Source organism: Camponotus floridanus, unplaced genomic scaffold, assembly GCF_003227725.1.
Source record: "Camponotus floridanus strain SB8 unplaced genomic scaffold, Cflo_v7.5 scaffold35, whole genome shotgun sequence".
NCBI lineage: Eukaryota > Metazoa > Arthropoda > Insecta > Hymenoptera > Formicidae > Camponotus > Camponotus floridanus.
This window is the reverse complement of record NW_020229492.1, coordinates 352,775-379,192: the sequence shown is the minus strand read 5'-3', so window position 1 is coordinate 379,192 and position 26,418 is coordinate 352,775. Positions and strand designations below refer to the sequence as shown.

Genomic DNA, 26,418 nt, shown 5'->3' with positions numbered 1-26,418 from the left:
GGAAATTGCCGGCGCGAGCAGCCTCGCGGATTCTACCGGAAGTCGTCGTGTAATTACCGTCTGTGAGAGGCGGAGATTTAATCAGGATCCAAATGAGCGGGGTTTAAAGGAACTGCGCCAATTTCAGCGGAATTTAAGATTGAATATCAGCCGAGTTTATATTTGTCAAGCGACGATAGATCGGCTCGCGAAGCTGATAGGCTACGATAAAATTATATCGCGATACATCCTGCCTTCCTCGCCGCGAGTTGAAAGCGGCCGACTAGCGAAGATCGCGAAAATAAACGCAATTTCTTTTTGGAAGATAAGATAGTCATCTTCATAAAAAAATAGTCACTTCACCTGGATTAATTAATCATGTAAGGATTTCAAAAATGATGCTTATAAATGCAATTTAAAAAGAAATGCGATTTTTTTACTTAAAGATAAAATAGTCACCTTTATCAGAAAATAATCGCTTCATTTGAATTAATTGATCATACAAGGATTTCAAAAATGATGCTTATAAATGCAATTTAAAAATAAATGCGATTTTTTTACTAAAAGATAAAATAATCATCTTTATCAGAAAATAATCGCTTCACCTAAATTAATTGATCATGTAAGAATTTCAAAAACAATGCTTATAAATGCAATTTAAAAATAAATGCGATTTTTTTACTAAAAGATAAAATAGTCATCTTTTATCAGAAAATAATCGCTTCACCTAAATTAATTGATCATGTAAGAATTTCAAAAACGATGCTTATAAATGCAATTTAAAAATAAATGCGATTTTTTTACTAAAAGATAAAATAGTCACCTTTATCAGAAAATAATCGCTTCATTTGAATTAATTGATCATACAAGGATTTCAAAAATGATGCTTATAAATGCAATTTAAAAATAAATGCGATTTTTTTACTAAAAGATAAAATAATCATCTTTATCAGAAAATAATCGCTTCACCTAAATTAATTGATCATGTAAGAATTTCAAAAACAATGCTTATAAATGCAATTTAAAAATAAATGCGATTTTTTTACTAAAAGATAAAATAATCATCTTTATCATAAAATAATCGCTTCACCTAAATTAATTGATCATGTAAGAATTTCAAAAACGATGCTTATAAATGCAATTTAAAAATAAATGCAATTTTTTTACTAAAAGATAAAATAGTCATCTTTTATCAGAAAATAATCGCTTCACCTAAATTAATTGATCACGTAAGGATTTCAAAAACGATGCTTGTAGATGCAAAAATGCGATATTTTACTAAAAGAAATATGTAATGTAATGATTTCAAAAACGATGCTTATGCAAGAATGGCAGAAGATCCGAGGACAAATCCATGTTTGCGTTGTCGATGATCGGCAATTTCGTCAGAATTTCGTGCGAGAAAACGTCTCGAAGAATCCGCGAAGGGAAGAGGTAAAAGGACAGGAAAGGGAGACAGGATAGGGCGTGGTTGCGGAGTGATTTAATGTCGGAGGTTCGTGTCTCTATCCGGCCGGATTGCGAAGGAACACAAGTTGCACAATAACAGCAGCAGCAGCAACAGCAGCAACAACAACAACAACAACAACAACGACAACAACGTGCGGAGCCAGACGCGCGTTTTGGGGCAGGTTTTACAGCCGTTTAGTGTTTTACGGCCGTTTTATGAACGCCGCGCTGCCTTTCGAACAGGGGATCAACCCGAGTACCCTCGCAGGAGAAAATTGGACGTAAGACAAAGGGAAGAGAGAGGAAGAGGGAACGGAGGAGACGCAGCATCGCACATTTTCACGCGGGCTTTTGGCGATTTATTATCGAAAATCGTTATCGCGCCTGTGGAATCATCGTCTTTTCCGAAAGCACGGTTATTAATTAATCTTCTTATATACATGTGCGCGTGAATGTGTATAACGAATTAATTTCTCGGACAGAAGGTGAAATATTAAGAGAGAAAATTATGTATTAAATAATTTGCGGGAGAAGTGCCCGGATGATTTACTTTCCGGATATTTAGACAGATTAATTGAGAATCTCACACACGTCTCTCTAATAAATCGGATACTTTTCGAACGGAATAAAAAGACGAATGTCTCTCGCTTGAATTGAAATATTCACGCAGCCTTCCAGCCAGTCGCGCAAAGGTTTCCGTTCTTAATAAGTATATAATGAGCCTGTTGCATGCGACAAGAATCCGTTCTGCAATTTTCCCCGAACAAAGAAAAACACAGAAAATGTAGATTCCTCATCTTCTCACGATAAATCGATCGTTATTATTATCTATCGATTGAAAAGGGAGAATTAGCATAAATATCCGAAGCGATATTAAATCTGGCGATGGGATCAAAGGATCAAGTAGACTTTAGGCCTACTAGATCGCGCACGCTTAATTTTTACACGTATGTTGCCCTGAAAAATAACCGATTCAATTATCTAAACCGCAAATCGAATCGCGTGCAGATCTCTCGCGGCTCGTCCCTGGGATCCCTCCGGACCCCAATCTCCCCGTATCATAAATTCGCGCACGTCCGATCGCAGCATCGGCGAAATCAGCCGGGCCGCTTCGTGTAAGGCTCTCCGGAAAGCGGCCCGAGAGAATATTATTCGATCGGTCGGCCGGTTTGACGCGAGCGTTTCGCGCCTGGCCGGGCCCGGGCTCGGCTTTAATTAAAAATTAATCGGCGCAAATTAATTTAAATGCAAAAAGTAGGGCCCGAGGTCTTTCGGAGGTGGAGTCGCCGTTTGTTGGGGGCGGGCCCACTGAGTTAGGCGATCGTTACGGTGCCCGGTACCGGACGATAATCGAAAACCCCGAGACGATCCGAGACAAAAGGCTCGCCGGAGAGCGAACGGGAGAAGAAGGGAAGAGGGGTGAGAGAGAGAGAGAGAGAGAGGGAGATCGGACGGGATGGCCTCGACCGATCGGCTAAACGTGAGCCTCGTCCGTGAACAACCACCTTCCCTTCGAACTGGTTCGGCTCCGATCGTTAATACCTCGTTATCGCTCGGGTCAGCCAGGATCGGCCCGTATTGATCACTTTTTGATCGCGAGCCGGATAAACGCGGCCGAGCCGCCGATCCGCTCTGCTGCTTCTTTCGCAGTTGTGTGTAATCTGTCAACCAGTCGCTTTTAAGGAAATTGAGGAGAAGCGAGAGTCGATCGCGCTCGGTCGAGCCATTCCCAACTTAACAGGTTTACTAAATCGATAAACGGTCCATCATCCTTATCCAATGACGTATGCGAATTGAATTTTGAATAAACCTATGCGCGATTGCGTGTCGAGCGACTCTCATCGATCCTCTCTTGGATTCTGCTTCGTGTTTATTAAAAGAAGATCGATTCTTGAAAAATAATTTTTTAACCACATTTAATAAATGCTTAATACTTTAGAAAAGGAAATGGCATTAATTAAAATCGATAACTTGTGGGGATTTTCAAAATCTATGTTTCGCTCCTCTCTTAAGTTATCTTGCAAACAGAAGAATCGATCACACTTGGACACTTATGATAAACGAATAGTAAACGATTAAGGACACGCGTCACGTTCCCTGGAAGAAATTTCAAAATACCATTAATCATTGAATTCGCTTGCGTAATATTACATGCAATCTCGGCTGAAGAAATCGATGGGAAACGCACGGGGAGCAGAAGAATGCTGATAAATTGAAGCCGACACGAATAATTGTGCGTCGAGGTGCTTCGTGATCCAAGAGACGGTCAACGGAAGCACCGTCCGCGCATATTTCCCTCGGACCGCATTCCCCCGGTCGGTCATCGCGAACGCTTTCGAAAAGAGAAGGAAACGAGAGGCTGGATGAGGCGAGGTCGGTTTGGACGAGGTTGAGAGACGAGACGAGAGACCGGACGAGGCGAAGCGAGGCGAGGCGAGGCGAGGCGAGGCGAGATGACGGCGGCAGGAATCCCCGCCTACCCATAACGATATTTTAATTAAACCGAGGCGCTGGCCGAGCCGAGGAGAAATTCAATCTCGAGATAATAAATGATCGCGGCCCAACACCTTCCTGACTGCTGACGAGCCGACACCTCGGCAGCTTAAGGAGTTCACACCTTTTCCCGCACGGCCATCGAAAAAATGGCGAACGCCAAGGATACTCCGTTTCTTTCACCTCCCCCCCCCCCTCTCTCTCTCTACTGTCTTTATTGTTTGTTTGATAGATACGACTCGAGACTCGCCCTTATCATTAGTCTCGCGACCGGTTACATGAAGTCGTTAACGCGAGATTAAAGCGCGTGGCGGTAGCTACCGTCCTTTGAAGAGCGTCATAATATTCCATCCGATGGATCTCTCAAGATTCTCCACCGGGAGTACCTCTCGAAACAGACCACGTGTCGCAAAAAATAGATACGCGCAGAATGCGTACGTCCAGTACTGGACGGTACCGATCAGCTGTTCTCGCGTCAACGTACGGCACATATTTTAATTGCCGTGATAACTTTGGATCAGGGTGAAAATATCAGTACGACAGACACGGGTAGACTTGATCGTTGTCGATACGAACGTTCGATCAAGCGAATCCTTAAATTAAGCGTCCCTGAGAAACGATATCTCGTGCGAGGAGGCGATAAACTTTTTCTCCGAGCGCGCCGCGGTAGCTACCGTCCTTTGAAGAGCGTCATAATATTCCATCCGATGGATCTCTCAAGATTCTCCACCGGGAGTACCTCTCGAAACAGACCACGTGTCGCAAAAAATAGATACGCGCAGAATGCGTACGTCCAGTACTGGACGGTACCGATCAGCTGTTCTCGCGTCAACGTACGGCACATATTTTAATTGCCGTGATAACTTTGGATCAGGGTGAAAATATCAGTACGACAGACACGGGTAGACTTGATCGTTGTCGATACGAACGTTCGATCAAGCGAATCCTTAAATTAAGCGTCCCTGAGAAACGATATCTCGTGCGAGGAGGCGATAAACTTTTTCTCCGAGCGCGCCGCTCAAAACAGTTGCATAACCAGACTCGTGGATTTAATGCTCTCGCGCTCGCATTCGAAACGAGGAGGGGGAGGGCGATGCTATATATCGGGATATGCTTCCTGATCGTTCCCAGAAGGATTCGTAATTAAACGCGGAGATCGCATTTCGATACACTCGGCCGTATCTCTTTGCGAGCGCGGTCAATGCGAATTCGTACGGACGATATCGCTATGTTGGCCTCGCGAAAAATATTGTAGCACAAGCAGAGGGTGAGAGAGAGAGACCCTCGTAAATATAACGCCGCTTATATTCATCCCGATGCATCTCGATCTTTGATTTTTAATCTCGCGCTTACACAAGAGAAACACCGATCGGCTCAACCGGAAATGTAACTCGCTCTTTGCCTCGAAAGAAAGTCTCGGAGGAGAAAGAAAGAGACTCTTGAAAGATGAAAGTATCAGCCGATAATACCCCAAAGTTGTAAGGAAATTTACGTACGTATTGTATAGATTGTGTGGAGTCTTCGATCGACGTTTATAAAAGGTAAAAAAAAGAGTAATTGAAAAGCAAAAAGAAGCCGGTGTAAAAAGCGATATTATTCTAGCGTAGCCATACCTTCGACTCGGGACTGAATTTCCGGCGATAATAGATGAGGAATATTCGCTTTGTCAACTGTAATGGACCTCGGGGAGTATCCTTTGTACGCCGCGCTTCATAGACGCGATTGGTCTTGGTCTCGTCATTAGTCTCGCCTGTCTACGCCGAGTCGTTAACGCTAGATTAAAACGTAAATCACCTACCGAAATGTTGCAAAAGCACCTCTTTTTTTTTTTGCACGCACTCGGCAACGCCTCGTTGGAATTCGAGAGGGATACAATACCAATCTCCTCCCTCCCGCCAAGACCGATCCCCGAAATTCTTCGCGAGCAGAAAAGAACGGATATCGTAAAAAAAAAAACGCTCGTAAAAAAAAAAATCAAACGCGATTTGATTAAAACGTAATCATAGCTCGGAATAACTCATAGCTCGGAATAACAATGACGTTATTAATCCTGTATTCGGACAATGAACGGCATAAATCGTGGAGCACAATCGAGGGCACTTATCTCAGGATTGAAATATCGTATTTATAAGAATATCAATGAATTACGCGCGATACTCCAATTTTTATTTTATTTTTATTTTACGTCCGGCAATCGAGTCTCGAGTAATCCTACAATATCCTCCGAGCGTAATAAAAATTATTACGCACCGAGACGTTGGGCGAGGTGACCGAAATTAATTCCCTCGTCCAGATTGGCCGGTTCGGGCTCTTTACGAAATTAATTGTACAGACGGCCGATCAATATTCACGACTACGTTCGCATGATCGATCGCGTTAACCCGAGTGTGACGGATAAGATACGAGGAGCTCTCGCGAAGTGAATCGATTTGAGTATGCATAAGTTTCGCGGGCTGATTAATTTCGCTAAAAACAAATGGACGCGACGTGAGCGTCCGCGTGATTAATGAAGTAATGAAATCTTGGCTAACCCTTGAATGGGGAGGACGAAGGGGGCGAACGCGGCCGAGTTGGCGATCGCCAGGATTCGGCAGCGTCCTGCGCCGGCAGGGAAATCAATTTGGTTAATTGCGATTAATCGCGCGTTTTTCGTTGGACTCGCGTGAGTTATTTCGCTAATTAAAAATGCAGATTGTTCAGGTTCGGCCGTTCAGCGACCGCGTCGTTTTGCTTCATTTTCGGTTAAACGCGCTCGCTTAAGCTGCCGGACGCGCGCGGCTCCTCCTCGCTTGATGAGTCTATTATAAAATTAATAACTATAAATCTTGGAGCGAGGGAGAGAAAGAGCGACGTGCTAGCACGTGGCGGACCGTTTTTCATACTCCGGTTAATTATACGCGACTGCAAATTGAGCGCGACGAGTAACGAGTGGCTCCTCCCTGTCTCCTTTCCTTTTTTTTTCCCTCCCTCTTCCTCGTCATGAAGCTGGCCTCCGGATGGTGACTTTTTCTAGCAGGTTGTACCGCAATAAGATGTCTCCCCCCGATTCGGTGATCCTATTTTAGCGAATATGTTATTTCCCGAGCCTCTTACAAACTTATTCAATCAGTCATTCAATTCTCTGGAATAGTCCAGGTCATCAATTATATATAATTGCGATCTCTCTTTTATTTCTTTCAACCGGGAGATTATTTTACTTCTCGATGCAATCTCTTTTTACCGCATCTCTTTCAACATGCTCGACAAGATTCCTCGGGGATGTCTCTATTCTCGACATTGTTCGCGAGGAATCATCATTGAATGACTAACGAGGCGGTAATTTCGACAGATGGAACGGGCTTTTCGTGCGAGGACAGAAATGGAAGACCGTTTGGATCCTTCGGTATTCGGGCATCGCACTTGGACGCACTCTCACGCGATCTCTCGCTCTCTCGCGTGCCTCGCGGCCATTACGAGGAACGCTCACGGCAGCCAGTTTGAATTTCGGAGCGTCCGGGGGTAATTCCATCGGCGGGGTGTTCTAATTGGCCTCTCATTACCGATGCTCGGCTTGTTTCGGCTTTGCCGAGGCGAGGCAGAGGGTCCCAGCAGCGTCGAAACTAACCGGTGGCTCCGGCCGATTATTACCAGTTATTATCTACCGCGGGATCGTTCAATTTAATGGCCGATTGTTTCGAACGCCGCGCCGTTAATAGAAATTTACCGAGGACTCGGAGCCCGAGTCCTCCTCCGTAAATGGTACTGACGTAACCGGACGATTGTCGCTAGAATCGAGTAGAGCAGCGACGATTTCCGGTTTCCGGTAGCTCGCGGGATCGTTCTACCCCCCCATGTGATTAAATCGGGCGTAATTCTGTCGCGATCAAGCGTCCCGTCATTTTCGAATTTCATCAAAATCCGGAAGCGACAGTCCGTGGATGCTGCTTGTCAGGCGATCTCGTGCATCTGGGTAATAAGGAGAGATTTCTCTTGTTATGTGTATCGTGAAAAAAATGCTAAAACGGCTTCAATTTCCATGTTTCGTACAAGTCGGAGACCGGGAGGAGTCGAGTTTGTGCGGCTCAAGCCCATAATAAAGTGGCGGAACAGCTTTTGACGATGCACGACGCGCGTAATCGGCCGCTCATTTCGGCGAGATGCTTATGATACGCTTAATAGAAATAGGATATTTGCGTGGGATAATTACGCGAATTTTCTCCTAGAATCAACTTCCCTCCGAAACACGCTATTTTGATTTTGTTCCCCCCCGATTAGAGGGTTATAGTTATTATTTTAAGGTAATTTCTAGTCCTCGCACTTGTAATATTAATGCGTTCAGCTGGAGTTACAGTTTAGAAAAAAATATATTTGTATTAAAAATGTTATACATTATTAATATATTTGTATTAATAATGTATAACATTTGTATTAAAAATATTATTAATATGTTTGTATTAATATATTTGTATTAAAAATGTTATTAATATATTTGTATTAAAAATGTCATATATTATTAATATATAACATTTTTAATACAAATATATTAATAACATTTTTAATACAAATATATTAATACAAACATATTAATAATATTTTTAATACAAATATATTAATAACATTTTTAATGCAAATATATTTTTTTAATACAAATATTATTACGTTTGTATATTTGTATAAAAATGTCATGTATTATTAATATATTTCTATTAAAAATGTCAAGTATTATTAATATATTTGTATTAAAAATGTCATGTATTATTAATATATTTGTATTAAAAATGTCATGTATTATTAATATATTTGTATTAAAAATGTCATGTATTATTTAATATATTTGTATTAAAAATGTCATATATTATTAATATATTTGTATTAAAAATGTCATATATTACTAATATATTTGTATTAAAAATGTTATATATTATTATTTTCTAAACTTTTTATCTTGACATTTTATTTTGATGACGCCGTACAATTATGATTTCCATCACGAGCATTATTAAACGCCCTTTTAATCAAAATATTGAGTAATTATTGAGCTATTACGTATCAACAATAATAATCCTAAGATGTCCCGTTCAATTTATATGACTAATATTTGTTCTGCTTGAAAAAAACCGAATTGGAAACGAGACGCGCGCGTCTCCGCCAACCGATTGATAAATCGAAGACCCGAGATGATTACGTCGTAGACTCCGTTCGACAGCTGTCGGTTACATCGTGGGCCATTTTAATTGAAAAAAGTCATCGTAGTGGAAACGAGGCGAGGGGGAGGAGACGGAGGGAGGGGAGGCATCAATTTGCTCGATTATCCCAACCGGGTTAGGAGAAACGCGGAGCGGAGGATAAGGGAGATTGGGGGATGGGGAAAGGGGGGACGGGGCCCTGGCAGGTCGGTCCCCAAGGCTCGGGATAGAAAACCTACTATAGATTATCAGGCCTGTTATTACGACGGAGAGCGGAGGTTTTTTCGGGGCTAAAAATTGGTTTTTAATGCGGGGTTCGTCGCTTTCTTGCGGCCGCGGGGCCCCCTGTTGGTAATAACTATATTATCGGACGGACCTGTGTGTGACCACGCGCTCCGGGGCCCCTGGTGCACGCCATGCAACGTCGGGTCGCGGGACACGAAGAAGCGGATACCCTGTAAGCGGTTACAATGTAACTAACGCCGAAGAATATTCCAAGTCTTGCGGTCCCGGCGATGCCGAAGACGCTCGCAGGATTATACCTCCGTTCTTTAACGAGCGAGAGAGTAATCGCGACTCGATTCACGCTGAAAAAGTCTGATGCGGCCCGGAAAAGCGAGGGAGGGTGTCTCAAAGGGAGCCCAAGGGAGAATCGTCCTCGACGCTCCGAACACGAGATGGCGAAGGTAGATGGATTCATTCAAGGTCGATGAATCAAAGAGAGGTCTAAGCATCTCTCTCGATGAATAATCCTCGCAAAGATTCGGCCGACTCGCTCGAGATGCAACAGCAACGCCTTTCGCAACAACGGCGGTCCCGCGATCTGGGTCGACCCCGTTGTTGGCGAACCCTTTCCCTCGTTCCTTTCCTTCTCTCCATCTTCCCCCACCTCTCCTCTCCCTTTCTAACCCTTCGCTCTTCCTTTTGGTCGGTGATCCCTTTGTATGTAGAGCGGGCGTCAGTTGTTGGAGGCGATTTATTATGAGAATTATGAGGGGCTCGCGCTCTCGCGGTGCCCCGTGAAACTCCGGGGTGCAGTGCTCGAGGAGGTGCTAGTAAGAGGCGGTACTGCCTCGTAAACCTTAGATTTACTTCTGGCTGGCCGCCATCAAAGCACCACCACTACGCGGATATCGTTCCTCGTGTTTCGCGGAGTCGCTCCGAGATACTTATCGCGATATTGCTGCGAAGAGAGTCGATTGCTGCGTCAAGAGAGAGAGAGAGAGAGACGATAAAAATTGGGATATTTTTCTCGACGTTAACGTTCATCGAAAAACTTGGAAAAATTCAAGAACGCAAGAATGAATAATTTTTTCTAAAAAAAATTACATTCTACAACGAAGCGTTTTGATATCTTAATTTGCTAAATTTTTTATTCAAAATTCCATAGTAAACCAAGCATGTGAAATCGATTTTCCTTCCAACAAAGATTGCTTTTTTCAACCAATAAAGATTGCTTTGAACTGCATTGAAAAACTTGGAAAAATTCAAGAACGCAAGAATGAATAATTTTTTCCAAAAAAAATTACATTCTACAACGAAGCGTTTTGATATCTTAATTTGCTAAATTTTTTATTCAAAATTCTATAGTAAACCAAGCACGTGAAATCGATTTTTCTTCCAACAAAGATTGCTTTTTTCAACCAATAAAGATTGCTTTGAACTGCATTGAAAAACTTGGAAAAATTCAAGAACGCAAGAATGAATAATTTTTTCCAAAAAAAATTACATTCTACAACGAAGCGTTTTGATATCTTAATTTGCTAAATTTTTTATTCAAAATTCTATAGTAAACCAAGCACGTGAAATCGATTTTTCCTCCAACAAAGATTGCTTTTTTCAACCAATAAAGATTGCTTCGAACTGCATTGAACAGATCCAATTTTAACCAGTCAATCAAATGCTCAAACGAGCCATTAATTACATTACGTTATCTTATACGCCAACGCGTACTTGGTGATAAATAATTTAATTATTAATTGAAACAAGCAAATTTGCAAAACAAGCAAACGTAATCGTTACAGCTTCAAATTTTTCCAAGAATACGTCTTTTCCACGACTTCTTCTCGAGCGCGTAGACCCTTCATTAAGGATCCTTCCAGGAAAGAAATGTGGCAAGCTTAAAGAGCGAGCAGAAATTGAAAGAATTCGTTCAATGTTGCCTAAAGTTGGTGTTGCCTCGCATATCAACGTGCAGAAAAGCCGCGTTGGCAGGTGCTAAAATAGCGCCGGCGGATAATCCGGCCGCTATTTCGTTCGAGGACATTCTCCGCAAATGGCGATATTTTCGCGCGCGCGGCATCCTTTCGCGCGGACCGGTTTTTTCTCGTAATAACGGAAAGAGATTTAGCGCTCCGGCATGACGCGCGTCCCTATATCGCATGCAACATTGCGAGGAGAGTGCCTCGCACAACCATTCGCATTAGCATAATACTCAATTTCATTCTTTGACCGCTCGTCGCTGCTGACACATTCGTGCATTAGCAGGTGTCGGGCGAAATTACCGATCCTACGGGATGATTGCGCCTTCCAGCGTGACGCTTCGTAGAAATTGTATGAATTAGCCGGCAAGGAAAACATTTTATAATGGAACAAGTACAGAAACTTTGAAAATACTCGTCTGCGTCTCTTTGTCTTCGGTTTATGCATAAATTTCTATTCCTAATAATGTTGAGTAACCACGTAAATTTCACCCATCCGTTTAAGAATATAATTATTTTATTATAATTATATTATAATTATATAATTTTATGAGAGATCTTTATGAGAGGTTCAGAGGTATTTCAAGAGATTAAATGCTGATGTATGAATGAAGATTAAACAAATTGATTGGAAATGATTATGAGAGAGAGATATCAATTTTATTTTGTAAATTATTCTCGAGTTTCATCCTTTTTTATATTCTAAAAATACTACGTAGAGAAGGTTAATTAAAGCAAGGCAGATCGCACAGCGTTAATATCCGAGAGATAATTCCGCTAAATAAATTGTACGCGAATTAGCCAATATATGAGGGAAGAGAAAGAGAGGGAAAAAATTATATAAAAATGCAACGTGTTTTAAAACATCGATATCTCTCGCTTTTAAATTCTGGATCAATATCGACGAGACGAGAAGCGAGAAAAAAAGTCAGATTCGTCGAAACATGCGTCCCGAAAGGTGCATCCATCCAGGTGATCCAAATTCGCGGCGACTTCGCGGAGGTTCTTGAAATCCGGCCCTCGGGCTCGGATCGATCGGGAATCGATTTTGGCAGAAAAGTGAATCCAACAAGCGTGGCGACCGCCCGTGAGGCAGAGCGCGATATCTCGATCCCACGAACGAGAGAATATGTACACATACACAGGCTCTCGGGGTCCCCTCCCCCGCGAACAGCCTCAGCTTCACGGCTGGCAACGGTATCTACCATCTTGGCGCGTACAGGCGGAGGAAAATTTGGTAATAAAATTTGTTCCCGCCAGTTAGACCGGGCCCGTTGCCAAAAGCGGCTATTAATTCCTTATCTCGCATCTTCGATCTCCTGCCAAGTCTGCCGATCCGCCTCCGGTTCCGCCGTAGATGGATGCTTTTCAATATCCGGCGGGATTGCGCTCGCCGCTTACCGAAGACTGGCAAAAAAAAAAGAGAGAAAAAAATAAAAAAAAAGGACTGGACACACATATACACCCCGCGATCGATCGATGCCCGAGAATTAATCACGCTTGTCCGACGTAATAAACGTCAAAGTCGTCAAACTCGGGGGTGCTCGATTAATATTCAGAAATCTCTCGAGAGAGAGAGAGATTACGAGGGGTTTTTCGCGGATCCGCTGAAATTTTCGCATCCGGTTTGACGAAACGCTCCCCTCGGTCGATTTTTCGCGGGCTCGTCGTCGCATGTCGTTTCGTGGAAATGAGAGAGCCAGCGTCCCTCGTACACGGCGAAAGCCGAGAAACGACTTAATACGTAGGTAGAGAGCCGTATTCCCGTACACGACGAGCTACGTACTCGCTCCGCGCACCGATTTATGTACATGCATAATGGCAATCGCCGGGCCAAGTCCCCGGTATTTTATGGGACGAGCTGGCCGCGAGCCCGGCTGAGTCGAGCTGTCTCAATTCGAGGGCTTCCACGTCGCAGAAAACAATTTCAAAATTACACTCGCTCCCTTAGACGCAGACAGGCTTCTCCAGAATATATAAATCAAGTTTCATTCATCGAAATCGCCTCGCCCACCTGGATATTTCTAATAAAGAATTGCCCTCTCGAGCTTGCGGATATTAGGGGGCTTTGTTAATTTTTCGCAATTTTGAATATTGTAAAAAAATGCAATTAAAATAACTTTCAAATTGTACTTTGTTAAATCACGTACGATCCTATCTTGGATCTTAAATTCCCAGCGAGTATAAAAGTCGCGCTATCTTGGACGCTTCTTCCTTTTGGTCCAGGTTAAAATATGGCGCACAGGCGCGAAATATTAATTTACGGGAAATTATCGAGCTGGTTTATCGTGAATGCTCGAATACGTAGACACGGGAAGAGAAGCGAGGAGAGGAGCTAGCGGAGGAAGCTAGAGAGAGGAGGCGAGAGGAGAGACCAGACTCAGATATTTAATCTGGTGCGGAGTGGGTAAGGCTCATCTAGACAAGGAGAGAGGGCCTTGTCGGACCAAGATCGAGCGGGAAGATAGCCGATACCTCTGGGAAATATCGGTATCGATAGGTGATCGGAGCTAAATGGTTTATGCGAGCGATCAACCTCCGACCCCTTGTAATAACCGGCGAGGAATCTGCCGCCTGATCTATTGGATCGAGAACTCGATCGAGAGTTACACCTCGGCGAAAGGAGCTATACACAATTGTACAGTCTCGCGAGTCCTTTCCGCGAATTCAGAGCGAGATAAATAGAGATCTCTCTATTTTCGACTTGATCGCGACGCGAAATCTCGACGCGGAAAGTTGCCGCGATTTGAATAAAGATCGATTATGATTCATGTTCAAAATGATTTTTAATTTCTCTTTGATTATTTCGATAAGTTTCGATAACGATTGAAATTTATCCAGAGAATTTGAAAAGATTAAATCTAGCATTCTTTCCCTTTTTCTTTCTCTTTTTTTCTTCTTATTAATAAATTCATAATATGTGTTGTATATATTAGAACTTTAATAAATATTTATTTTATACAGTCGATCTGCTCACTTTAATTAAATCTTTCTGTGAAAAATATTTTTTTTTTTATAAAAGTATATATTAGATAAAATTTGAAAATAATTAAATTTAATTTCTTTTAAATAATTTAAATTTTATATTTATTTATTCCAATTTAATTCAATTTGAAAAAACAATCTATTACGGTCAATCATAAAATTTCTCTCCTTTTATGCTTCATGTTGTATTCATTTACTATTAAATTAAAGCAGCTATTAAAGTATTTTAATCCCTTGAATAAGGGAATGATCCCTCGTAAAGATTAAATTGTAAAACATTATCAACGAAGAGAATCTCAATAATTTTCGCGTTTCCAAGAATTGCGAGGACTTGAAAAAGAAGACCAGAATTTAGCAATTCGTCAAAAAAATCTGATAAAGTAATAATTCCCGACAAGGCACCAAATTACAATTAAAGTCAATAAATAAGATATTCCGCTATGCTTTTTATCTTTCCCTCGCGTTATGATTAGTCGGGCAGCGGTACACATTACATCCGATCGACAATAAAAGCGTCCTCCTAATGAAGGAGAACGGCCGATCGGGGATCTCGTAAATCGTCGGATTATTAATACCTGGCATTCTCCGTGCGCGTGAATCCGGCAGGTGGCTGGTCGACCCTCTAATCGCGATCCCAAGATAATTTACACCCATGTCCTGCCCGGGCATCATCGTACGGGAGCGTTAACGAATCATTTTCGCGTGATTTCCGAGCGCCAAGTGATGCCTGCTTCTCCAATCTCAATGTCTCAATTTATATTGCGATTGCTTTTATCAACACGACTTGTTTCGATTAGCAAATAATAGTTATTTAGGTATTTAATCGTCATCATACGTCAGATCTTCAGAAATTCTACAATTTTACGTGACATTCTTATTATTAAAAATGTAAAAGTTTATTTCCCTTTGCGAATCAGTCTCGTGATTTACTTCATTTTTCTTCCCTTCGAATACGTTATCATACTTATGATTAGAAGGCTGCCTCGAACTTGGCTGGACCAAAGGGGGATTTTTCGCGGGCGACGACAATGGATGAAGGAAGGAAGAAGAGGCCTCTGCGCCGCGCGAGAGGATCGGGCCGGTAATAGAGTCCTCAGGCGAGAGAGCAGAAAGCATCAGCCGTTTAAGCACGGGCTCCTCGTGGACGGCTAATAATATTAACCGCGCCACGTCGCGATCGCACAATGGCCCTTTGTGGAGGCGCGTAAATGCTCGTAACATAAATCGCGAGCGGCGACGCGCGCTTTATTGTCTTCGCGCGACGCGAATTACCTCTCCCTCTCCTCCCCTCGATCCTCCAGCCCTCCCCTTCGCCCCATCTTACGACGTTCGCCAATTTCTACTCGCCAAAGTGTCAATGCCATTTCGAAGCTTTCTCTTCTAGCGAGTTTCTGCGGGTCTATCGTATTTTATCCTTTAAGCTCGTTTTCAACGATAATGATTTAGACGATAATATTCTACAATAAAGATTGAATTTTTAATTCGCGAGAGTTTTCTTTAAAGAAAATCAGAAATAAAAGTACGTTTATAAAAAATATCTCCTGTCAATTATCTTTTAAATATAAATGCATTTATCTTGCAATTCGCGATAAAGCTCGAAACGGAATTTTATTCATAATTTTAGCAAATAATAAGTAAAATATTAAAAAATAAAATAATGTAAAATGTGAGAAGTCGAATATACGCATCTAGTATAAAATACATATCAAATACGTGTAAATCTGCCTAATGAATGGTTTTAATGGCGAGGTAAATTTTACCATCGTATATATTTTTCAGTTACATTTGCGTAATCAGGGTCTCTCTGCGCGACTCGAAATTCGAGTAGAGTGAAAAATTTTGGAACAAAAAAAAATGGGAGGTTGGCTCGAAGGGATTTCGAAATCGGCGGCCACGATATTTTTAACGGCGCCGAATACAAATAGCGTCGCGCAAACTGCAATATAACAGCGGAAGCGATGTTACATCGCGTCTATGATTTATGCGCGGCTCATTGTTCGCCACGCGACGCCGACAGCGGCCACATTGTCGCATACATCGTTATTATTCTCTCCCTTCCCTCCGCATTGCGATGTTTAAACGAACAAAAGCTCTCGACTTTCAGCGAGAGCGTCCCGTACTCGAGCATAAATCGCGCTCTCGCGCGGATTTACATAAACATCGCGTCCGCGTTGCAAACGCGCCGGGTCGTACTCTCTTTTAAGTAAATTCGGAATTGATCTACGGTCGTGGAAAATAAATTGCAGGATTTTTTTCCCCGACGCCTTTAAAGATATGCCTCTGCACTTGATTAATTATTAATTAATTAAACTTGATTAATGATTAATTAATTAAACGATACAGGCGACAAATTGTTGTCTTTCGCGAGAGAAAATAATTTTTACGGACATCATTTTTTTTTCTTAATTTAATTTAATTTAATTTTCCACTTACTTGGCTCTTCTGAATCCGTGATCCTGTCGTGTCGCTTCATTCCAGACGCACGGTAGAGAGGGAAAGAGGAACGGGACGACATGGCGGAGGGACGCAATGACTGAGAACGCCGGCGCGTGGTCTGGAGAATAAATTAATATATTTTTAATGGATATATGATAGGTACTGGTTTTTCGCATATCCCGGATCATCGTATGGCAACTCTTATCACCCCTAACTATAAACTGAGCTCGTGGGACGACTTTGTCTTACGGGGGTCGCGGGAGAAAAATCTTTGTACCGCGCTCGCCTCTAGGATCTTTTAAATCTATATACAACGCCAGGCAAATTTTTTACCGCAGAGGTCCTCAAACTTTTATTCCTGCGTGTATCCCCAATTGATTTATATATCGCAGATTTTTTTTATTACTTCAAATAAATTATTCACTGGAAAAATTGATCTAGTCTCTATTTCCGCTATAGAGAAATTAAAATCGCACGTACCGATATAATCACAAGTGTAAAGAGTTGAGAACCCCTGTCCTATTGCTTTAAATAATATCCGTGATCGACGAACACTGGGGTATCGACTACTCAAATTAAATAAAACAGACACCTCCCGCTATTTACATTAAATACACTCACGCTCTATTTCCTTTCTCTCTCACTTTCTCTTTCTCACCTCAAAGACAGACAACCCGCTTAGCCGACGGGTTCGTCCGCGTTTATTGCACATTTTTCATTCTTTTTTTTTTTAAAAGGAAACAATGGACGAAATCAAACGCACTCGATCTACGACGGTCACGCATGCATTCGATATGTCAAAGTGATATAAGTCTTGCCGATCCACGCCGATGAGATGCGATCTTTAGATCCTCGAATCCCTCTAGTCGAAGAAATCGCGACTTGATTTTCGCTCTCTAAGAAAATTCGCGTTCCATGGATTTTTCTCCTTCTCTCCAGCTTCCTCCGGACTCGGGATGTCGAGAATCTAGACGCGCTCACGACGAGGAACGTGAGAATGTCTTACACGCGAGAATATGCACGATGAAAGAATCGATTTCGTTCGAAGCGAAAACATCCTGATAAAAACGTGAACGGGAATATTGCTTGCCCGCTTCAACCCTTATCACGATTGGTCCTCTCGCGCGACGATCTCGACGGAACAAGAACAAGTCTCGCTTTTCGCCAGGCCCTTCCTCCAGGCCCGCGCAGCGATACATCCGATGAAACGCACTTCATCGTCACCGATAATTCCCGCACAGAGGTGGAAAACCCGGCTAATTACACCGTGCCACCCTCTCATCGACTTTTTAATCCGGCTCACCTCTCGGCGTCTCACCCACGCCTGTTCACTACGTCGTGGAGGGCGACGTGCAGGCCGACGAGACGGGCGATGTCGGCGACGTCGGCGTCATCGGCCTGCGCTCCGACGCCGCGCTCGAAGTCCGGTTGTTGTTCCCCAACAGGCTGTCGATGGAGAACGGATTCAGCCTCTTTCTCTCCTCCCTGCCCTTCACCGAGAGATCAATGCTGCCGCTCTGGACCTCCTCCTCGCTGGCGGCCTGCCTGATGAGATTATTCCTGGGGCCGGTGCCGACCGACTGCTGACGGCCCGTCCCGACGACACCCACCAGCTCGCGTCGTCGCTCGAGCAGGCTCAGGCCCCAGTGATGGATACCGGGTTGGTGGTTCAAGTGCTCCATCGGCGGGTTCGGCGGGTTCTTCCGCGGCTCGCCGGACTCGTTCGCGCTGCTGTTGAGCGTCGGGTAGCACTCGCCGTCCACGGAACCGTCGGCCGCCGAGTCGACCCGCTCGCTTCCGCTCTCGCTGCAGGAATCCAGTCCGCCGACGACGTCGATCTCCTCGTTGGCGTCGTTGCCGGACGCGGAGATGCTGCTCTCGTTGTTCAGGCCCAGCTGACCGAACGAGCTGCCCAGGGGACCGCTCGCGGTGCCGCGACCCGATGCCGCCTCGCTACGGGATTCCCACTCGGCCCGCAGTGTCGACAGGTCCACTGTTATGCCCTGAAGTTAAGAATGGAAAGATTGATTAATATTGGAGCTGTGGGACTCCTGGCTGGTTTATTCTCCTAGCAAAACGTCATTCCACCTATCCATTAGTTTACGTCGACGCAGATATAAAAGTAACAATGCGGTCTCTAGCACTTTTAAAGTGTCTACACAATTATGCGTGTCTCTTTTTGTACAAGTTGTTAATAAGATTGTAAAAAATGTGCGAAATGAATATTTTTAATTGCCACTTTTAATTATCTAGCCATCATAAATATTCCTTTTTAAAGGAAAAATATGCGCGTAAGCGTTATGTAATTTTTAAATCGCCGAAGAGCGCGTTCTTGCAAATTCTTACTTTAGCAGCGAGCTTCCGCTGTTGCCTCTCGAGAGCCTTCAGCAACTTTTTCTGTCGCCTCTCGCGCTCCTTCCGTCTTAGTTCTTCCGGTGGAATAGGCTCGCCGCTGCAACTCTGGGGATGGGCATTATGCGCCGGCCTTCCGGGCCCCTTCTTCGTGTGCTCCTTCTTCCGCCATTTTGCCCTTCGATTTTGGAACCACACCTGGAACAGCGAGCCAGTCGTCCAGGATTGAAAGCGATGTTTTATTTAATACTTTGGCGTTAATAATCTGTGCATTAGAAGATGGAATGGAGCGGTTGATGATTGTTTACCCAAGAAGAGACTTTCGCTCGATTTTAACCTCAATTTAACTCATCCGTTTCGAAAGAAGGATGATTAACTTGATCACCGGTTAAGCGCTAATTGATGCTGATGAAACCACATCGGGCTTCCCCGGCAGAGCCTCGATTGTAACAGGTGCTCGTCCGTTACGTCCCGTAAATCTAAGGATCCCATCCGGATCTTCCTCTTGTACGACGCGAAATTTCCCCGCGAGCTACTTAAATCACGGCGCCGCCCTCGCCAGGCGCTATCAGAAGCGACACGAAGGGCGGATGCATTAAGTTTCGAAATTACAGGAAGACTCCTGTCTCAAGGAACGAAGGACCAACGACCCTCCCGGGTGTCCTGATTCATTGAGGACGACAACCCTTTGCTCGCGTGAACGCTCGTGGCATGAACGACGATTTAGGGCTAGCGTGAGCTACCCACGGCGCGACCGGGGGTAGGCGAGGGCGCACTCGAGGGGACGTGGGGAGGGTGGTTGGGGGTCGAAGAGGTGGCGAGAGGGAGAGATGAAGACATTAGTTGTACGGCATGGCCGGCGAGCGGCGCTGAGCTCACGCGAGCCGAAGATCAATAGATCCCCTCGGCTCCCCGAAACGCCTTCCTTGCGTCACGTAGCTTTACGACTTTCTTCGACTTTGGGGGACACTTTACGTATCCCACGAAACGAGCCCGGAACGCCAGTTCTCTCTCTCTCTCTCTCCCTCCCTCCCTCCCCCCTCCCCCCTCTCTCTTTATTATTCGCGATTAAACTTCCAAGGTGATCGTAATTAATTCGATTATTTCGACGATTCTATTAAAATCCGTCGCACGATTGCGTCATTTAAATCCCTAGCTTTTTGACTTTTAACCCGAAAGCTACTGCGATTAAGATTTAGATAGCCAACTGTTGTAGTAAAATTATCTTCAGCCCGACAATATTTAGATGCTCTTGAAAAATTGTCCTATTAAATTAGTTTTACAACAAGTATCCGAAAGTGCAGAAAATGACATGGAGAGAAATTTTATAGAAAGAAATAGAAAATGACGTTGAAAATTTCAAAGAAATCTCACGAATAAAAATGGTGGAAACTCGAATAAATTTCTCGGCAGAGAAAAGTCATTTCCGAACCTCGCCAGGCGTCCTAGAGCGGTTTCAGAGCTGGACACAGCTGTAAGACATTTACGTTAACGCGTGGGAAACACAAGTCGAGCATTAGCGTGGCTATTCGTCAGAAATTATCAGCGTCCGATAGCCACTTAACAAGCTGTTTTGCCAGATTACGTGCAAGAGGCCATCGTGTTCGAGTGAGCTAAATAATAGTTTTTTTCCCCTCGCTTTTCATCGCTTGTCGCATCGGGAAGGTATAGCTTTACATTGTACGAGCGAGCGATCAAAGGTTAACGTTCATCAAGCGCAGTATCTTTAGCGGCGGCACAAAAACTCGAAGAAGCGGCGTCGTTACAGATAACTGTAATCGTCACATAATACGACGCCTGTCGAGAAGATAATGCATTTTAATGTAATTACGTTTCCGTCAATTAATAAATCGTGTTTTCCCGCCGCGTCGATAAGAGCCGCGTCGGAAGAGAAAAGCGCTGAATCGATTAAACTTGTAATTAATCCTTCCTTCTAATCTTCTTGTTGTAATGGGGACTACTTAATTAGTCATACTTTATCCACGGGACGGAGGCAAAAAATAAGTATCGGACAAAAGACAGCCGCGTACAATCATATCGTTATCTCAAAGATACTCTCTCCGATCGTGTTTTGAGGGGTTAATGTCTAGTCATAAAAGTAAAAAGAAACTGATTTTTATGTTTTTACATTTCCTTATATCATATTGAAAATATTTCCTAAAAGTTTCACATTAATCGGATGCAAATTGACGGAGTTATAAGCGTATGCTTTAATGAATGAATAACTTTGTTCAAACACGGCTATAAAGCTTCAACTCTGATGTTTTCAGGGCTATCAAGCCAATATATGAAGATTTAAATAAACTAAAATTATATGCGTTCGGAATAGATGATTCTGTGTAATGAAAAAATTTGCATTTTATTTAAACATAAACTTGACACGAATCTTAAACGCGTTTTTCTCGAAATCACTTTTTTAAAGTCGATTAGCAAGATATTTCGAAAACCGTTACACCGATTTGCTTGAAATTTTGCAGGCTTCTTTTACATATAAAAACTTAGTAGATGAACGAAGGATTTTGTTTTTTAATAAATACTTTTTTTTTACTTAATAAAAAATGAGCAATTTTTAAGTCGAGAAAGAATATCTTAGTGTCAAATAGCTGCCATTTTGTCCCAAAACAATTTTTCGATTAATCCTTCGTTCATCTACTAGACAATTTCATACGTTAATTACAGTTTATCAAATTTTTGATATCGGATGAATCAGCTTCGAATAGCTCTGTTTACTCGAATAGCGCAGCGCTTTTTAAAAACAATATCCGAGAGAATAATGATACTAACTTTTACATTTTTTGATATTTTATTTAAAAAAATATATAATAACATCCTTAATATTTGTGCTTTTGACTAGGCATAACCCCTTAGACTGAATGACATCGATTTCTCACGGATCGAGATTTTGTTATAAGTCGAGTGTGAACAATAAAATTGCGTTACAATAAAATCGCGCAACAATTGCATCAACGGTTCTACGAGTTTGCCGTTTTATCGATATACCGATCGATATTCCCATTGTGGTTCGTTGTCAAATGCAAATCGCGCCTCGATAATGGCTTTTTTCAATCGCGATAAATCAAACACGCCGCGCGGCTCGCGATTTTGCTCGCGATCGCACACGAGGATCGTAAGTGCACGCGTTGAAATTAGCGTGCGTACTCGAGGTACACGTCGGGAAGATTTGAAAATTCCCGAGAAATTCTCGAGAACTCTCCTCGTCGAAGAAATCAAGAGGTCCATGTCGGAGATTTCGCCGAGCGCGGAGAGAGATGGTGGAGACGATAATCCGACCGAGTGGTGACACAATGTGACACGATGTCGCGCAGCCGGTGCGCAGTCCTTTCGAAGGGACTCTTCCCCACGACAGGGAATAGCTCTCAGATTAGATAACATCGATCACTGTGTACGATAACCCCCTATGAACGTATGCGCTTCTGCGTCTCTTCGAAACGTCGCAGCAACCGTCGGCGATCGATCGAATTTAAATTAAAAGAGCCATTCCTGCTTTCTGTTGCCTGCGAATTTTGCTCCCGTTATTTTTGTCGCGTTTTAGGATCTCAACCCCTCGAACCGCTCGCGCGCTTTAAATTTAGAATTCCACGTGACACGTTACGCGGATTTATCCGACGACAGTGTCCGTCAGAGATCGACGAGGCGATAGACATGAATTTCAAATGACTCCGGGATCGAATTTTCCGAGGGTCGGCAGAGATCGGGGAGAGGTAGCTTCCGGCCTTGGACCTTCGCCCCCTCGCTCCGTCTCCGGGGGGTAGTTAGTCCATCTGGTCCGTTACCTTCGAGATCCACTCGAGGGTGCCAAATCGACGCAGATTTATCCGCCCGGCGGTCGTCCATTTAAATAACGCCGGCGTCGATAGGGCGCTATTGTTTCTCTATTATGTTCCTACGAGGGTAGCCTCGCTATCCTTTTACTGGTAAATACTCTCGAAATTTGCCTCTTTGAAGAAGATTTTTAAAAAGAGCATCCAATTATTCTCTCATACAGAAAAAATATAATACAAGAAATATCGAAAACAAAAGCGCGAGCGAATAGATCCTTACAAAGATCATTCTCAAATGGATCCTTGTTAAATCCTTGTAAGGATCCGTCTAGACGATGTGGCCGCGTGTCATTCGAAGCGCTCGCGAAACTGGCATTAAATCTGTTTCACGTGGCCAGACCTCTTCCGGTGTTCGGACAGTTCACGCCCGCGTTCGACGAACGCCAATCCAGCCGAATCCTTCGACAGGACCGCGAAGGGTGGACTCTCAATTTCACGGCCGGTCGGACACACGGTCACCCTCGGATCCTTCAAGCGGATATTTATATTTATCCGCTTAGACACGCGCATTAGGCCCCGTAAATAGCGCATGCATCCGTTCCCTTCTTCTCCTTCCATTCCGATGTACCTCCCCCCGTTTCATATCTCATTCAACCCCCCCCCCTCCCGCCGCTCCACGGTCTTCTTTCTTATCTTCTATTGCATCGTGCTTCCCATTACATTCCGCAAACTCGACTTTAATTTTGCAATTCTACGGCAATCTTTTTCTTTTACGTTATTATTCAAAAGAAAATCACGCGATGTTCACGTAAGGGTATTATAAAGGAATTGCACGTCTCTCTTATAAATTTTTTGACCAATCTGCAATTTTGCTCGATAAGAATTGCATAGAGAATATCATTTTTTTTCTTTTGCGACTGAAATAAAATTTTATTAAAGCTTGATTTCTATGGAAATTTTGTTTCAAATTAAAATAAATTAATTAATCGCGTCGATCTAAAAATGAAGCCATTAACAAGCTTTGTCATTATGATATACGTTTTACGTTAACAAGCTTTGTCATTATGATATACGTTTCATATTTTTATTATTCTTGGCTCACAGGCTTATTAACGTCGTCTCTTTTATTTTCATTTCTATTATTTCTGGGAGATTCAGAGATAATATGTAGTGTCGGAGGCGTTCTAAGTATGTTTAATCATTGAAAAATGAATGACGATGGAGAAAAAAACTCACTGCCACGCGGCTCTCCTTTAATTCGAGTCTCACAGCCAGAGCTTCTCGCATAAAGACGTCGGGATAATGACTCGACAGGAAGGCCCGCTCCAATTCTTCCAACTGCCAACTGTTGAAGTTAGTTCTACTTCTTCGTCTCTTGTTCCCGCCCTCGTCCGACTCCCCGTCGCAAGCTGAAAAGAGAAAATATGAACTTTTGAAAAATATAAACCAGCAAAAAATGTAAAATGTATTCTGCATAAATTTAAACAAATTTATGTATCTATCATTTTTTCCCAAAATTGGCTTGAAGTCTTTCTCTTGAGAAATCGATCCTGTCTTTTATATTCGATCTAAGTATAAGAAAAGTATATCGATGCTAAAAATTTCAATATTTAAAAATCCATTCGGAAATTCTGGAAAAGAGCATTTCTTAAAAATTCAGAAAAATTCTTAGTTTCATAAATCAGTATTAAAACTCCCAGAAGCTTCAAAACAAAATTGACTTGAAATCTTTCTCTTGAGATCAATCTTGCCTTTTATATTCGATTTAAATATAAGAAAAGTATATCGATGCTTCAAAAATTTCAATATTTAAAAAACCATTCGGAAATTCTGGAAAAGAGCGTTTTTAAAAAATTCAGGAAACCTCCTAGTTTCATAAATCAGTATTAAAACTCCCGGAAGCTTCGAAACATTAGGATTCTAAAAAATATCCGCGAGATACGATGGAGATGCCGCGAGTGGAAATCCTGGAGTTAGCCTCAAGGATCAGAGGTCCCGGAGGATTCGCAATGTTCCGAGGATTTAACGGTCCAACACTCAAGAATAGTGGAGTCGAGGTATCTTAGATATAACGACGGCGGTATACTACACCCACAATTATTTAATCGGCGCGAGCCATTGTTGCTGGCGCGGCGGGATCGCTTAAATGCACGTCTCACAGCGAAAACAAATGCAGTAGTTACGTTAATCGTCGTACAATAATCCGTTGCTGTTATTGTTATTGCTATTATTGTTGTTGCTATTGCTGTTATTGCTGTTATTGCTGTTGCTGTTGTTGCTGCTGTTGCTGTTGCTGTTGTTGCTGCAACGGCCGACGCGCGCCTTGTCCGATAATGAAGTTAACCATGTAGTAAAGTGTGCGCGCCTCTTCAATCTTCTCCTCCGATCGAGCAGCTGCAACTCGGGGCGCGCGCTCGCTTTCGTGCTCGCCACTTTGCCGATGTAAATCGATGAATTCGCGCACTTGCAACGCACGCACACACTTTGCAGCAGCACACGAGCCGATCGTGCCGTTTATTCGTAGTTGTAGTGTCAAGCCGAGCGTGACGCCCGAGCAACGGGGAGATTATAGCGGCAATCATCATTGTTCATAGACATAATCTAACAACATAATTTCTAACGCGAGCTCGTAATTCCTACGTAATTCCAGGGAGGGCGTTTACAGAAGAAATTTCGCCAGGCTCGACTTCAACCATGAAATGCCCCGGCGTCGATTTTACAAATTAGTACTCCACTCTAAGATCTAGTCCGTAAATTATCTATATTAAATACAACTAAATTTCCATTCTCTCAACATTGTCAATTACGACAACATTCTTAATTTTCGATATTTATTCTGTAGATATTTGCCTTGAAAATGAGTCTATTATTATTCCCTCTTATTATTATTAATTATCGAGAAAAGAATTATGATCGCATATGCTGGTGGTGATCCTCCTTTTTCAAAGATTAAGTTTGACGACCGATCGATGGGCAACGAAAACGTCCAAGATCCATGGGCAACGAAACGTTATAATTTGCGGCAGCTTATCTCGCGTATGATCGATATCGATATCGAATTAAGTACTGTATACTTTCGACGGGAATTATAATGTTCGTGCGACACGAAAATGGAGGACGACGTCGAATGGCGAACGATCGCGAATTTATCTTAATTTCGCGCCGTTTGCGGCGCAAGGTAAACATTTCGCCGAGTGAGAATTGGATCTTAACACAAAGTGACTTTAAGCACGAAATCCATGATATAAAAAAAAATTACACCGCCAAATTGAAACGGCAATCAGCTGATCGGCCATCGGATATTAAAGCTATGAAAAATTGCGATACGATAAAATATTATCGGGGAGAAATGATTCACCCTTCCATCTTGTTATCCAGCAGGAAGGATGATTCGACGATGCCGACCAATATTGCGCAAGATCCCCTCGGTATTGATTAAAATGGCGGTCGATGTCCGAGGAACAACAATAACCGCGCGTGATTCGCGATGGGCGAGACGGGCCCGAGAATCGTCCTCCCCATCTTATCTAGGCACGCGCGAGATAAGACGCGTCCCGACGTATTGAATAAACATGG

The 26,418-nt window shown here is 42.9% G+C and overlaps 1 protein-coding gene across 3 annotated transcripts in view; it reads right to left on the bottom strand.

Annotated features, from left to right (window-relative positions):
- The window catches only part of LOC105255672 (homeobox protein unc-4), a 112,269-nt gene that overhangs the window by 62,491 nt on the left and 23,360 nt on the right, over positions 1 to 26,418 (bottom strand). Inside the window, exons 2-5 of one of the 3 annotated variants that reach the window (XR_003123132.1) lie at positions 24,079 to 24,251; positions 19,055 to 19,258; positions 18,012 to 18,711; positions 16,706 to 16,826 (exon numbers count right to left, since the gene is read on the bottom strand). Coding sequence is in view for 1 of the 3 variants with exons in the window: in XM_025410864.1 (XP_025266649.1) it covers positions 18,040 to 18,711; positions 19,055 to 19,258; positions 24,079 to 24,251 (1,049 nt within the window). In the remaining 2 variants the exon portion in view is untranslated. Of the gene's footprint in view, positions 1 to 16,705; positions 18,712 to 19,054; positions 19,259 to 24,078; positions 24,252 to 26,418 lie in introns of all 3 variants that reach the window. The other 2 variants (XR_003123131.1, XM_025410864.1) reach the window with 2 other exon arrangements.